Consider the following 16,864-nt stretch of genomic DNA (forward strand, 5'->3'; position numbering starts at 1 on the left):
ACAGGACACGAGAGATTTAATGATTTATACAGACTTTCTACTTATTTCTTTTGATGTATGGATAATGTTTGTACAAAGAGAAGAGATAATCTAATGCAGGCGGTATCTTGTCTAATCATGCGTTTGAAGGATTGACTGTATCCGACATTAATTGGAGTAATAACTGATAAAATGAGTACGGAAAAAATCACTTTAATCGCTATATGAGACTTCTGGATTTTCGAATACAATCAATGCCCATTTCTCATGTTCCCGATTAATTTCAAGCTAGCCATTCATGACATACTAGACCGAGAAAAGAGTTTATTTACCATTAACGAAACGTACATTTGGATATGGATATGGTAAAATAAATTTTTCGTTATTATTATCAAATTTTAGTTAAGCCAAACATACTCTTAACGGCACAAAATTAAAATCTTTTTTCAGTGTATATTTCTGTAACTGATATCGACAATCAATTATAAAAAAACAAGTGAAAAAAGTAATATCTATAGTAACGAGAAGAAAAATAATCATTAGTGAGTAAAAAGGGGGGAAGAAAAAAACCTAAAATTTTCACACGATCAGCATCTTCTGCAACAATAATTTATACACTGCAATCACTTGGGTGAAATATTTGCACACGTGCATAATTAGTGGATGTGCAGCAATCGCGTTGTTGTGCTGCAGCGCTGTTCGATGTGCGACGTTCCTATTATATTGCATACGTACGTGTAGATATACATATGCTGAAAATACATATACACGAATTACACCAATGTATATATATATGGGGTATTCCATACCACTTCGACCTGGGTATGACCCTTGACATTTCAGATTGGGCCCACGATTTTTTAAATAATTGTTCTCACTTTTAAGGGCAATCGGTCCTTTTCCTTAGATGTCTTTAACTTGATTTTAATTTTCTACAATATTTTTTAAAACAATTGTATTGATCAACGCTGAAAACCTGAAAAAAATGTTTCTCAGTATCAAAATTTTTAAGCTCAGAGCCGGAGTGGGAAGATTTTTCCTTGTGGAAACAATGTTCAAAAAAAATTAGAAGCGAGAGTTATTTTACTGTGAATAGTTGCTGAAACATTTTCGTACATCACACCGGATCATTGAAAAAACTTTTCAAATCTTTCGCAAGAGATATTTTCTCTTCTTCATTTTGCTAATAAAAAATATTGCAAATGCGGTAAAATGGTTCCGAAAAATCTGAACTTTTCAAAAATCCGATGTGACATATAAAAATGTTTGAGCAATCATCTATAGTAAAATGACTCCCGTTACTAATTTTTTTTTTTTTTTTTTGAACATTATTTGTAGAAGAAAAAAATCACCCCACTCCGGCTCTAACAAGCTTAAAAATATTGACATCTGACACACGATTTTACAGAATTTTTCAAATTTTTAAATTGTGTCGATCTATAAAATGGACTTGTAGAAAAAATTGTAGAAAAGACAAATCGTGTTAGAAAAAAAAAAATTCACGAAAAAAACCAGAGTTCCTTTAAAAGTGAAAACAATCGTATAAAAAATGGCCGGCCAAATCCGAGAGGTCAAGGGTAGAAGTGGTATGGAATGCCCTATACGTAAATTATACATACAGGTATTATTACTCGTACATGAGAATCTGTACACGAGTATTTTGCTGCAGAGAGGAGTTAGCGCGAGGAATAGAGTAATAATTATTACATAAATGCGTCGATAAGAGAAAGCCAAGGAGATAGCCTGCAGCAGCAACAGCAGCAGCAAAAGGACATTGCTATACGGCCATCAAACATCTGCACGGACATACATGTACAATTATATACACGCACATGGCGCATGGAGACACGACATAGCCTGTGGCCTATTTAACAAGTAGCAACTTGGCTTTGCCATCAGCTAAAACTCCTCTCGCAATTCCGTATCTAGGAGCTGACTTTACTTATACCGACACACAAAACGCTTCTTAGTTGTTGGCATGCGAGAGGCTAATAATTATCTAAACGTTCGTTTTTTTTCTTTTTTTTTTTTTTTTTTTATCACCGACTCCCGGAACGGAGAAGGCAAAGAAAAAGAAAAAGTGACACTCGCGAGAGAAACATTTTCAGCGTTAATAATCAAAGTATACCGCGGTCAATCATCCGAAACGTTTTTCATCCGTAACTCCTTCAACAGGACAGCGACAATTTTGCTGAAATAAAATTCTCCGTCTTTTCTCTCATATTTTCCGTAAAAAAAATTCATAATTCCCTCACGTTTTCCCACGAAACTATATTGTTAGATATTGTTGAGCAAAAAACACATCGTATTACTTCCTTTCACGCGGACAATTAGAAATTGAACAAATATACCACTTCCAAAAGTTAGCTTAGCTCAATTTACGAAGCATATCGAAAGTTTTAAAACGATATATAAAAAAAGTACGTCTTTCCAAATGGTTCGTCATAATTCCCTGACTATTCCCGGTTATCCCAGTCTTTCGCTACGCTGTTCAAGTTTATTCTCAAAATACATCTCCTTGATCAATTGATGCATCGATCTGTGCGTGGATATAAATCGACTGCACATACTTTTCGACATACCGATCGCACTCAGCGTGATATGTAGGACCCGGATAAATGTCTATTAAAAATGACAAGATATGTACATACGATATAGACTAATGGTGAAAATATGGAGTAAAAAATAACAGATACCGCCTGCGTGATATAACAAACAACAACATAAATTATGTCAAAATATAAAGTGTATTCCACTGGGCAATAGTTGTTATTCTTTGCTCCATATTTTAGTGTTCCAAGTCTATATTATGCGTATACATTTTGTCATTTTTAATACACATTTATCCGGGCCTTGGCGATAAGTATCACTTCGACTCACCTCCAAAGGTTTGATAAAACTGCGAGAGGTAGGTGAGAATCGAGAGACGATCAGGTACGGCGCAAGAGGCCATATCCTCGGCGTCGAGAAGGGCGGGTATCCCGAGATGCTGTTCAGCCGTCCTGAACGCGAGCTCGTTGTTACCGTAGACATCATCTTTGTTCAACGAGTTGAAATCCCTGAAAATATACATACATACATACATATATATATATACATATGATAACGAAGGTGAAATCAATTATCCGTATACATTATATACCTGTACGCACGTGTATAATAATAATAATAACAATAATAAATACCCTCCGCAATAGTTCAAAGATAATTACAGTATAGGTGTACATGCACGGTGATCGAGAACAGATTATTATAAATTTTTCTCCATTTTCTACCAGATACCCTATCATTTCTGTGTTCGATTACTGTCTCTGAAAGTATACGGAGAGATGGAAAAAAAAGGGCATTTTACTGAAAACAGCAGGAAAAGAGAGACACCCCAAAGTTTTTGGTTTTAAAAAATACCCGCGTCAACTATATTTTTTACTGTAAATGCAACAGATTTTGTTGAGTCTGAAGTTAGCAACGTTAACGTAACGAACGTTATGCTTTGTTTTCTTTATCATGATTTACTAAATTTCAGACATACCCAAAGGTGCAAAGTAACGATTTTTCCTATGTAACGTGCATCGTTACCGACTTCATCCTCATCAAATTTTACTCTGCACACAGTGGTTTTCACTGTTTTCATAATAAATTCTGCATTTTTGAGACCTATATTTTAGCAAAAAACCTGAAGGGTTCCTCTTTTCATACAGTTCCGAGTAAAATATGCACTCTTATTCTCTCCGTGTACGCATATAGCTATTCTATATTACGTATCCAGATGCACGTGCATTATACCCATGTTGTACCTACGCGTATCTTTATTACGCACATTTTTGTCGCCAATCTAGTTTCTAGTTTATTTGTTTCTGTTGTTTTGTAAATTATTATAATTATTTTAGTTTTTTATTTAATTTTTTCTTATTTTTCTTTCCAACTTGCTAGACAGGGGCGACCGTTACACGTGCATGATATATGCGTAAAAAGAGAATACGTTATACGGAGCGCGGTAGGCGGCGGCAATCGCGGACCGGACGACACGGTATTATAACCGGCTCTTCGGCTCCGTAATCGACCGACAAACCGACCAACCGACCGTCCGATCCAACGGGGTACAATACAACACAACGACGACGACGACGACGACGACGGTGGCGGGGATCGACCGATGACTCAGAGCCGGAGTCACCTAGCACCTACGGTAGACGAGGAGGAGGCAGCCACACCCCGTCGAAACGCTCAACTGCAGATAAATCGGGAATCGAGAGATGAGAGAAACAAATATTTGTATGTTGCATAAATTTTCCAAACGAAACACGCGATACAATATCAATTTAGGCGATCAGAGCAACAATTATAATCATTGTCTTACTAACTAACTACCTGTTTGATGTATCAAGTGAAAGATGAATGATTATTTCCCCCTGAAATTTAACAATATTGCGAATGAACCTATGAATTATCGAAATACTTTTCCGCTATTAAGACTACATACTGAAATTTACGAAATTTTGGTTTCGTATACACCGTTTCAAAAAGACACGAATCAGGCGATTAATCGATTAATTCTTACCGATTCAATCGAGTCGTGTTTGATTATTTTTTTTTTTTTCGACTCGATTAATCGATGCATCGATTATTTTTGGCCTAGTGGTCGTTAACGAGCGGGGGAGAAAAGGCAGAGTCGAAAATTATAAGTAAATGTAAATCTTGAAATAGATTTTCAAAATATTATACCCCGTGAGAATTTGTTTATTTCTATGCACCCGAGAGAGGCCTTGAATCTATACGCACATAATTTACTTGCACGCAGGAGTGACACAAAGAAAGTAAAAATTAATTAATCGTGCGCCTGTAATATTTCCGCCTCTAAAAGTAAACATTGCAGAGTGAACAGCGAGAAAATGATACCAAGGGAATTTCTTATACAGAGAAAGTCGGAAATATAACCGTGCGCAGGTTGTTCAGGGACTCTTGTTCCCGTTTCCTTCGACACTGCAATGCACGACGCTTCATTGTTTGCGCATAGCGTATATATATATATATACATATAATATAATAATGTGAACGTAACACCTATTATGCGACGTATAATAATACTCGACGCGAGTATATCGCGTAGAAAGGCGATATTTACGCGTGGCAGAGTATGTGAATATTATAACATATAGGTAACGACAATCTCTTTTAATTTTTCATTCCCTTTTCTCCCCTATGAGATCCCTTCGCGATGCAGTGCGAAGCCAAACAAGATTTTCACATCCCTGTTTATTATGGATATACCTATATACGCGACGTAAGGCTTCGTTTCGCGTTACTCATTTTTGTTTCTCCCTCTGCAATTTGAAAGAAAAGAATGAATTTTTTCTCCCATCTGTAAGAGCGTTTGAATTTATAATACCGTATGCATGTACCGTACAATCCCGTGTGTCAAAATGTAAAGTCAGTGTACAGGTGACAGCAAAGAAATAAAAAAAAAAAAATTAAGGAAAGAGGAAGAAAAACACCGTGAACGACCCGATTCGCCATTTTCCTCCTCTCTGCGTCTCCCGAAAACCTTACGTAATTAATGAACGGCCCCGAGGTGGGTCTCCTGTTCACGAGGCGTGTAGCTGACGACGGTTTTTAACACGCATACTATACAGGAGGTGAAAAGTTGACCCAGTTTTCGATCAACCAACGACTGCGCGATAAAACACGACTATGTATGTATCATCGGTAAAAACCGAGGAAACAGATCGTGAAACTACAAGGTGATAAAAAGAATAAGTTAAAAGGAATAAATTTAAAAGAAGAAAAACAAAATAAAATAAATAAGAAAGGCGAGAATCGAGTGAGTTTCCCGGTTGATCGGGATCGGATCCGTGCTACAAGATAGTCGCGAATCGTGAAACGGCACGCGCGTCCCGGTCATTTACAAGCTCTGTTGCGCAGCACAGCGGATTATAAAAAGGAAAAATAAAATAAAAATGCGGATTTGTGAATCAAACGATAAAGGATATGAGTGTGTCTGCGCCTGTGTGTCTGTGTGTGTTCAAATAGCCGGTGGATATAACGAGAGGTCCGCGATCGGCGCGTCACACTCCGTTCGTCAATTAGACCCGGTCGCGCTGGTGCAGCGTTTCTACTACAAGCGTATAAGAATCGGATCGACTCGGAACGTGCAGCTGCCGCGGTGAAACGAAACGGATCCTCTCGCGATCGAACATTTTTCCATTTGGATTACGCTTATCGCGTGGGTTTATCTTCGGCGAGTGCACGCCGCTGCTGCAACGGAGAATTTTGCAATAGTTGCACACACAGCTCGATGTTTCGCCTCCCCTCGATTCCTCCGCCGAGAGAGAGAAAGAGAGAGAGAGAGAGAGGAAGGCGAAAGGTCGCGCCATCAAGGCCTCTTTTAAGGTCAAGCAGTGCTCGTAACTTTACCGATCTTTTTCAACGATTTTCGGGATACGAGTAACTTTTCTGAATTCCGTCACATAAGAGCGATGCACTGTCGAAATTTGAAACCTTTCCGTTGGTTTGTTTATTTATGAGGTTACACGCAGTTAGGATTTCTCAAGAATCGATTTTTCTTTTTTTTTTACTTTCACTCTCGTAATGTACAAACATTCAAGTAGATAAAAAGAAAATTTCATGTCGATCCGACAAATATTATCGAAGTTACGCGCACGTTTGCAAAGACGCCCCGGAGCGTTTTAAAAGTGCTTGTGAAACTTTGAAAGCGTTTTTTGCAAAACTGTTTTCAAAGTCGGTGTGCGTGATTCCTCGGAAACGGTTGAACCGATCAGTCTGAAATTTTTACACAAGCTTTATGAATGCATTTACAATCCTTGATCGAAGGTTTTTTCTCTCCGATAGATATTTTACATTTCATAAAAAAATTACGGTGAAAATTCTGGTGGAGAATCGAATTTTTTGTGAAAAGCTGCCGTTTTTTAAGAAATTAATATTTTGCTTATTCCTTCGATTAAAGACCAGATACAAGAATAAAAAATATCACAATGAGGTTTAATGTTACCCCATTACGTATATAAATTTTTATGTAATTAATAAATTGAGATGTCTGTTCGTGAAAAATCCTTGAAAAATCGCTCTTCTTCGGCCTCCTAACTGCGAACATAACCCAGTAATATAGAAAGAACAGGGATGTGTTTGCTCGGTCTATAAGGGTAGGAGTACTAAATGGCCTTAAGATCTATGAGTTCCGAATCCGATATGTTATACTGCTCCGAAGTGTTGACGAATTTTGAAAATCCATGTTCTTTCCTCCTCTCGCCTCGTTTTATTGTACACGTTTGCGATATCCAGCCTGACACGTGCTACGAGCCGGCTACAGGTTTCGGTTGGTTGGACTCACACAAGATCTGGTCGAAAGTGGTGAATCATGGCGCAAAAGGCGAGTCCGTCGCGCCACGAGGTCGTCATGTTTTGCACGTTGACACCAGGATAGCCTTCGGTTATACGCCGGCACCATAATTCGAGGGCTTTGGTGCCCCGGCGTTCGGCCATCGTTCGCTTCGTTACTCTCCCGGGTTCCTTTTATTGTAGGCTGCAGGGAATTCCCGAACCTGTCGCTGCTCCGGCTCTCTGGACCTCCGATTGCAGGGAAAGATTATTATACACCGATGCGGTATCTTATCTGAAAAAGAAAACACATCTCGTGAGACGACTTGCATTTATGTATTACTGTATACATTCGCAATAAGCGAGCGAGATAAAAAATAAGTTTTGGCACGTTTAGAGTTCTTCTTTCTCAGAATCGTAAAAAAAATTCTCTTCTTGTAATCGCTGCAGGCGCATGCAGCTGGATGAGGCGAGAATTTAAATTATTATTTGTTTTGTGAAAATAAAAAAAAAAAAAAAAAAACAACAGAGAAAAAAGTATACAATCAGTCTATAGGTTAAACGGTATTAATTGAGTGCCGTTAACCGCGAGATAGGTCTCCACCTGTAAATACGACGTGGAAACCTGTAGATGTGATAGATTTGCACATAACTATATACCTCAACGCCACCTGTACTTTTATTATATATCATGAATAAATTTTGCCTGTATAAAAGGATAAAAATAATTTCATCGTCGAATTCGTACGATGCAGAGCGAAAAGTTTCACAGACAATTGCGAAATCGAACAAAACTGATGTATATAACATATAATTATTGACTCGGAATTTAGACCGAGGCGAAAAGATAAAAACAAAAAACCGTATTTTGTGTTCATTATTATATAAGGTATAACTGTACGAGAAACGTATTCTAAGCTGTGAATTATGCAGAAAAACGCGTGGTCAAAAGAAAAAAAATCATCGCTTGTTAAACACTATATCATAAGTAGGTCTTTCTCGTGGTGTGGATTTTTTTTTTTCTTTTTTTCATTCCCCTTTCTTATTCTCGCGTGGCTGACGCGTTTGCTGTATAAAATGGAGAAAAGGCAATGTTAACTTGAGTTAGAAATTTCACCGCGCGTAATAAGTTTAGTTACTTATAATAATATAGGCGTGCATGGATAAATGCACGCCCGGTTGTAAAAGTTTGTTGTATTATATATATACCTGTATGTACGCATATTAAAACACGCAATATCTCTTTTCAAGTGCGCAGCGGCTATAATATTTGCAGAGATAGCTGTTGAGAAGAGCGCTGCCGTTTACACTGCGGCTACAGCCGCAGGGAGAAAAGTAGGAAAAATAAATAGAAAAGAGCCTCTTCCGCGATAGAAACTGTCGACTCGGTGTTATACCTTATATACGCAAGTCAATATTCACCGGAAACTGGCCGCCCGTAATGGCTCGAGTGCCTCAAGCCGGTTCACCGACTGAACGTTGCGACAGGTGCACATCCTGCTATTAAAAGTGACCATTACCGCCCGCATTTGTACCCTCATTAGTAGTCTAAGTCCAGGATTTTGACGAGATTCTGCAATAGTTTCGTCCACCATCTTGAATTTACATGAGGTCTGAAGTTAGTAACGCTATTGTAATGATTAGCGTTTTGGAAAATCGTTACTTCACAGTTGCAGGAATGTCGGAAATTCAATAAATCATAATAAGGCAAAATGTATTCATATTTCTGAAAACTGAAATACTCGAAAGTAAACTTGCAAAATAGTAATTTTTACCCCCCATTGTTTGGTTACGTTACCGTTACTGACTTCAGTCCGATGAATTTATGGGAAAATTCGTTTCTGTGGAATTACTCGCACTACATTTTCAACTTTCGACTAAGAATGGTCAAAACTACACTTGTAGGAAACAAGTTTAATTCTCTACAATTTTAGTAATAGCAAATTTTGTTTCAATTCAAGACGACGGCCGAAGCTGTTGCAGAATAAAGTTATAGAAATTCTTGATTTAGACTACCAACGACCCCCCACCCCGCAAGGATTAGAAAAAGAAAATAATGGTATCGAAAAATTGAAAATTCAAATGTACGTACATGTCGACATTCTGGAGTCTGGTACATAAGATGAATGAAAAAAAAAAAACAAAAAAAAAAAAATCAAACTCGGCGTGTTTCGGTAGCCATTATTATCGCCTCGAAGCTGTTTCACGAGCTTGAAACGCGAATTATCTCCGTACCCTGTAACAATAATTCGCGATCCTGCAGGGTAGCCAAAAATCATGTTTCATTATAAAGATGATTGTTTCTAAGGAGAGGGAAAACAAGCGGCGTGTATGGGCGAAGAGCCGTGTTTCGGCGTCTCATTACGTGTACTCCTGTATAATACAAACCGTTGTCCTCCCCCTCTGATTCCCAGAACCCAATTTCGAGGCGGTCAAGCCGCAGGTCACGCAATTCGAAGGTTCGTCCCGTCCGACGCGACCCGACGGGAAAAACGAAACGGTAGGTCTCGGTTCCCAGGGATTTTTACTACGTACGTATATACCAGGGTGGTTCACTTTTTATCCTTTTTTTTTTAAGGTACCACTCGAAAAATTTGTGAGAAATACTTGAAAGAAAAAAAAAAACGAAAAAAAGAAAACAGTCAAACAACGAACCAACCTGATATACACGTACATTTTAGAACCGATTCGCACGTCAACTTTTCACGGCGACGGTAAAACGGGGCGCAACGATTATACGACGGGGGTTTGTTTCCTTCTTTATCTCTCTACGGCGAGGCAGTATAAGTCGGGGGTCATCGGACAATGGAAAAACCGTGAAGGAACCGTCGGGACAATAGCCGTTGAGCCACGCGGGGCGGAGCACGTAGCCGGTTCACAGGCCCCTCGGTCTTCGTCCGTCCATCCGTCCAGTCTGTATAGAGTTACGAGACTCTGAAAACCTGATCCCCCAGGAACGGTACAAGACCTACACCCAACAGATATATATATATGCGCCTCCGTCTACGCAGTATAGGCAAGCGTGAATAACGGGCAGAGTTTTTCGGCACCGAAATAAGTAACACGGGTTTATTCTATGTATTTTCACTTTCGATCCAGCTGTCTTGTGCCGAGACACGGCCTTGTGTTGCCGTTGATACTTTATTATGGACGCGGTGCAAAATCGAAACTCTTGTACGTTTCGTTCGATCGGGTAAATCTATAGATGAGAAGGAGGAAATACGATTAAAACAACGTCCCCATCCTGACGTGCAGGAAGAAATAGGTGAAATTATAAAATAAACATTAACCCTTTGAGTCACGCATTATTGTCCTGAGTCATCTGTTATGACAAGATAGTGTTCCCTGGTTTTTGGGGTCGCTCATTACGAATTTCATATCAGATATCAAAACTTCAAGATAGCGGACGAAAATTTCATATTTGACCGAATGCTGTCCAAAAAGGCCATGGAGGGGTTTTCGGGAACGCTGATTGGATTCGCTATACTGAATTTTCAAAATCCGATTTCAGATTCGTAATCAGCATCCCCAAAAACTTATAATCTGTGTAAAACACGTGTAAGCGTAGAGGGTTAACTTTCTCGGAAATGAATTATTCCTTCAATTTTCACCATTTTTTTCAATCAATTTGTTTCTAACAATAATAATTAACATTGCATCGCAATAATTACTCTAGAGTATTGAAAACCTGTTGGTGTACTATCAGAAATAGAAAAATACCGCAAAGAAATATGTTGAAAAGTTCTCTAAACGTACAAAACATGGATGTAACATAGGTGGTAAGAAGACTTACCACTACGACTCAAAAGGTTAAATCGAACTTGTGAGAAACGAAGTCGAGTAATTAGGTATAACAACTTTCGAAAGATCAAACTGTAGCTCCAGGTAAAACATGCTTTTCTCTTTTCCTTAGGCGTTACAGTTTATTCGAACCACGGAGTTTCTTTTCGAACGAATCTTACAGTCAATCCAGACTAAAAAAATAACAAATTACTCACAGAGTAAATAAGTACGTGCAATCTCAGCGATATTTATTATTTAATACGTCTCGATATCGGGAGATAACAATCGAACCAACCGAACAATCACTGTGCGTAATAAACTCCGCGCGCGAATTCGTCTGACTGATAAACCGCACTTTACTTCCTTAAAAGAATTGTTTTTTGCGACGTCAGTAGACAAGTTACGCGTGCTGCTGTTACGTAGCGACTGACTGATTGTGAAGGAAAAAAACACCGCTCCAAATTTGACCGTAACGCCGTCGCGTCGAATTTGCGTTACAATTGGTTAAAATTAGTCATACTCGATCCGAATAACGAAGTGCACGGACTTACAACCTGCACCGATTTTAGTTGGGTTAGGTTAAGTTAGGTTGAATTAGGTTAGGTAGGAGATCGCCGTTGAGATAAGTGAGTTAAGTTAACGGTGGTCAAGACGCGTAATACACGTGTACATGTATAGATTATTATTTATACGATACGTAGTAGAAAAAATTACGGGTGCCTACAATCACCGATGATATACGATCAGTACTTCGAGACAAGCGTATTTATCATTATTCTCTGCTTATTTCAGCACGCTTAAACGCAAACAATGCAGGTATGGCACATATACATTATATGCGTACGGTATAACGTAACTACACGAAAGAATGTGCTCGCGTGTAAATTTTCGGAAGAAAAACTAGAGCGTGGAGTGTCATCGAGAGAAAGGTGTGTAGAAAATAAAAGAAAATCAAGAAAATAAACACTTATTTCACACTCTAAAATCGTGCGCTGCAATATCGCGGAGAAAAGTAGTGAAAAAAATCACCTCGAACAGTTCGACGGAGGACAAAATTCGTAAAATGCGTAACCCGACAGTGGCAGTAGCAGCAGAAGCAGCAGCAGCAGCTGACGGGGCGGTTTTTTAACCGAACAAAACGACACAACGCGATGTCAAGGAGTAAAAAGTGAACACACGATTCGCCGCGGCGTAAGTATGTATGTAAAGATGATATATACCGTACGAGCGGGTCCTACCGTCCCCGTTCGGTTTGCCGTCTACGCCGATTATACCCGAGGATATATACCGTGGGAAAGGATCATCGGCGTGGATGTGAGGTGAGCAGTGAGCGAGAACTGGGTGGCAGATACTTACAGAGGCAACGGAAGGGAATGAAGGGATCAGCAGTACTCGAAGAAAGAGAAAGAGAAAGAGAAAGGGGGGAGAGAGCGGCTCTCCCGTATTGTCCGCGTGTTCGGCCGATGAATGTCTGGTGAACGAATGGCCGGACCTGCGATCACGCTGTCATTGATAATATCGAGGAACACAAGTGAGAATGCTAACGTTAGTTTCGTGATTGTCGTGTCGTTTATACTCGCACTTACAGCTATAATAATTCGTGTCATCGGGGATCGATGTCGTTCGTCGCTGTTCGTCGCAGCGCCGGCACCACCACTTGTTACTTGGCGGCTGGGAAAGGGAGGTTCGTAAACTCGTAGCTCGAAGTTTCGGATCCTGAGAGTCCTGGGACCGCACACGTGTGTCCTGATACGATACTGAAAGACCGCGCGTCACTACTGCAGCACCAAGCTGCTGCTCTCCCGAAGCTAATTTTCCCCTCTCCACGCTACCGCCCTCGTGAAAGAGAGAGAGAGAGAGAGAGAGAGAGAGAGAGTTTACCTGACTCAGGCGCCACTTGCGGTTCTTCGCTATGTGTCTAATTTTTTGTTCACCGTATTTACCGTCCGAGCCACTCTCTTCTTCGAACTGGCTGGTTAGGCTGGGTCGGGACTTGTGCCGATAACGGCCCACGCCCCGCCATCTGTACGCCAAGTTCTAAAACCACGGTACCTTTCGTCGTTTGTTTTGTTTATTTCGTGTTTGTGATCACCGATCTCAATGATCGTTTCGTATCAATGACGAACGAGACCCGCAACGATACACCCAGATACACCACACCTGCATCCTCGATGAATCGAGTGTACGCAAAATGTATATACCCAAAAGAAATAAGAATGAGAGGAAGAAATGCAACAATTTAGTCTTCCTCCAACGGCGATTCTTTCGTTATGTACCGAAACAGAGAAGAACGCTACTCTTTATGATCGTATCTTCGGCTCTTCACCGTCTGCGGTTGGTTAGGTCATCGCTAAAGTAGGCGGAGGTATCACCGACGCATTGTGATGTATGTACGTATACCTATAACGTACAACACGTGTACGAGACTCGGACGCCTTGAGCCTCGGCTCACTCAGCTTCCAGGATATTATATGCAGTGTGTATATATAGGTATATGTCGGCGTGTGTATATTTATTATTCCGTTGCCGTTTGAGAGTCGAAAAACAAAGGTGGGTATTGTGCTCGACCGTTGCTGCAGGATGAGACTGAAGTAAGTAACGTCAACGGGTAACGAAACATCGATGAGAAAAATTGTCATTTTTAAATTTTATATATACCTATACAGAGAGGTTTTCAAGTAGTCGGGCTTTCAAAATATTAATAAATTTTTCCCTATCGTATGATTTAATGAATTTTCCGACATTTCTGCAACTGTGAAATAACGATTTGTCAAACCGTTAATCGTCACAATAACGTTATAATAACCTCAGCCTCATTGCCACGCGTTATCAAGCACACGTGATGAAATCCTCGTAAATTGGCATCGTCATAACGACATATTTCTCCGTTTGTTCCGCCTGCAGCCACTGTCTTATACAGAATTAATTAAATCCTGGGATACTTAAAATTAGTCGAGTCGCTTGCACACAGCTGCGAGGCATCAAACTCTTCCATCTATTGCGACTCGATTTGACGTTCGCGCGTCCCTCGTTAGAAAATTTTGCCCTATACAGTGTGTCGGCTTTAAGCACGGCTCTACGGAGCAGATATAGTAAAACAATATACTATTTACCGTTACTAAACGCTTTCGATCGTTCTCAGCACGCGCCGCGAGTAGCCGTGAACGAGTCCAAAAGAAAGTCAACTCGCTCTGTGCTCTTGATAACGCCCGTAGCTGTCAACGACTCGTTCCAGTTAATACTCAAAAACGGATATAGGTGTGTATAAATGTATAATGTGTAGTGTCAGCTCACTTTCTTCACGTTTTAGCAACTCTCTGCTCGATCCAACATCCGGAGAGTTGAATTATTATCGAGCGTTAATTCTTTTTTCTCTCACTCTCTCTCTTTCTCCTTTTCCAGCGCCGGGAAAATAATTTTCCGCCCACGCATTCGATCAGCTCGAATTATTATCTCAGCGGATTGGGAAACTGTTTTACCTTGGAACGATCGTTATACCCTCAGGATTACCCGACCGTTTCGGGTATACAAAATTGATTTATTAACAAGCGCTAATTTCGCATCGATTTCACACCAAACTACCCGCGGCACAAATTATACACTTTCGAATATGCTTGATGTATACATACCGAGTTTTCATCATCTATCACTCCGAACGCTGCTACTATACGTATTCCTATGTTTCATCGATCGTCGAATTTATAACTCGAGAAAATAATTAAACAGACATATAGTGGTATGATAATTCGTATGCCGTCTGGCGAATGAAATGTAAAAACGTCACACGTATACTCCGACTTCCTGCACCACCTTTGTAACAACACTCTGTTCCATTTTACACATTATATGCACCATCAGACGTGCTGTCGAAACGCTATTGTTTACAGGTCACGCATCGCCACCGTGTGTATACGATAAAACGCACGTCACACACGCGTGACTGAGTCGAGTAGTTGCATGTAGGTGGTGTGCAGTGCTGGCACGGCTTGTATATACGCATACATTCACGTTAAAGTACATTAAAAGTACACTTAAAGTACGCAATACGCATACATACAACACATACATACCTATACGCTTTAACTCAAATATATGCAAACGAATAACAATCACTTTCTGTATAACAGTTGAACGGACGTGTTGTGTACACACTGCATACATACGCTTTTTCAATAGGCTTCCAGCAATGCTGCAGCTGATGTGACACGAAACAAGCATCGATGGAATACAAGAAAAAAACAAAGAAAAAAAAACTCGTCACGCAACGGCACGCAATTTATTGTATACGCGAGTAGCAGGTATGTTTTGAATGAAATAACGCGCATCCGAATACCGAACAATACTTTGAACTTTCAATGAGTTTCCATAACGATGCTGCTGCGTGTTCTGTATAATACAATACATAGGTGTGCACCTCCGGAACGATGCGAGAACGAGATGATATTTGGATTATAAAAATTTTCGAGGTTCACGTAGTATCTTCGTACATAATTGTTACTGTACAATTCGGGGGCGCAACAGGTGATTGAAGCCGAAACGCGCGATTGTAACACGTTTGGATGTTACGGAAATAAATCCGGTTCGTTGAGGAATAAAGAAGCGACCGAGACATCAGGCAAAAACTAAAAGATGGTAATAATGCGCTTAATTCTGTAAAAACAGGACTGATTTTACAATAATGTTATAATTTTACGAGAGCTTTTATATATATCTTTTATCCCACGATGATTATACTAGATCATTAGAAAGGGGAGCTAAACGGGTGATTTCACCCTTTGTAACAGTATAATAGAATAGAGAGAGAAATCTATTATCCGTTATATTCTTGCATATACACTGTAAAAAATGGCGGTGTTAAAATTGAGCGATAGTAGCTGCGGTGTGGACTATTATAGAACATTTTTTGCAATCGATTCAGAACTTGAACGTCAAATAGTGTTTGCCTGGCTCCAAACAATATTCTATACAAGTTCACGACGCATTTTTTTTTTTTTGTTTTTTACAGTCTACCTATACAGTTATCCTGCGCATGCAGAATGTATGTCAATTATACTCACGGATTTGACGTAGGGCTATTTCCGCTGCGAGGGATTAAGTCTCGAGTAAAACCTGCGTGCGACGAACTTCACAATCGAGCTTTCCTGACTCTAATGCCACGCCGATCCGTCTCGCAGACGCACTGCTCGTAACTAACTCGGCTTTCGTTCCTTCCCTCTCCTCTCTCACTCGCTCTCTTTCCATTCACGCGCGTTTCCCTCTCTTCTTCGTCCGTTCACTGTTGCGACCAATGCGAAATCGGGCGAAACTGCAACGATTCAATTGGCAATGAGCATCGTGTGCGGTTTGCCAGCAGCTGCGGTGCATCCTTCGAGATTAATACCGATTAAAGACGCTCTCCTCGAGTGAACCGCGGAACTGCAGAGAATGGTTAAATCGTCTGCGGATGATGATCGTACATACATTGTCATTGACATACTGTTTTCAATTTTTATCATACTGTCACAACTGCACTTTAATCTCCTCATATTTAATCCAAATACGGGCACAGTAGAACCTCGCTTATCCGAATTAATTGGGATCGAATCTAGTTTGTATAACCGAAATACAATTTTCATCTTAAGGTATAATAATGTATACGTCAACACAAATTTAAATCGACAAACAGTCCGTATTAAACATCCAAATACATGTCGAACCTCTTTCAAATGCCGAACGATCATTTTATTGTTTTGATTCTATGTAGTCATTTATTGTCAATTGACGAACGCCT

At 39.9% G+C, this 16,864-nt stretch overlaps 1 protein-coding gene across 3 annotated transcripts in view; it reads right to left on the reverse strand.

Annotated features, from left to right (window-relative positions):
• Window positions 1–16,357, reverse strand: part of MICAL-like (protein) — a 26,334-nt gene extending 9,977 nt beyond the window's left edge. Inside the window, exons 1-3 of one of the 3 annotated variants that reach the window (XM_046622121.2) lie at window positions 16,152–16,352; window positions 7,325–7,606; window positions 2,860–3,038 (exon numbers count right to left, since the gene is read on the reverse strand). In XM_046622121.2, the coding sequence (XP_046478077.1) occupies window positions 2,860–3,038; window positions 7,325–7,476 (331 nt within the window). In that variant the 5' untranslated portion in view covers window positions 7,477–7,606; window positions 16,152–16,352. Of the gene's footprint in view, window positions 1–2,859; window positions 3,039–7,324; window positions 7,607–12,680; window positions 12,874–16,151 lie in introns of those variants that run through there. The other 2 variants (XM_046622122.2, XM_046622123.2) reach the window with 2 other exon arrangements.
• Between the last annotated feature and the right edge of the window lie 507 nt (window positions 16,358–16,864).

The sequence above is a fragment of the Neodiprion pinetum genome, chromosome 4 (assembly GCF_021155775.2).
Source record: "Neodiprion pinetum isolate iyNeoPine1 chromosome 4, iyNeoPine1.2, whole genome shotgun sequence".
Classification (NCBI taxonomy): Eukaryota; Metazoa; Arthropoda; class Insecta; order Hymenoptera; family Diprionidae; genus Neodiprion; species Neodiprion pinetum.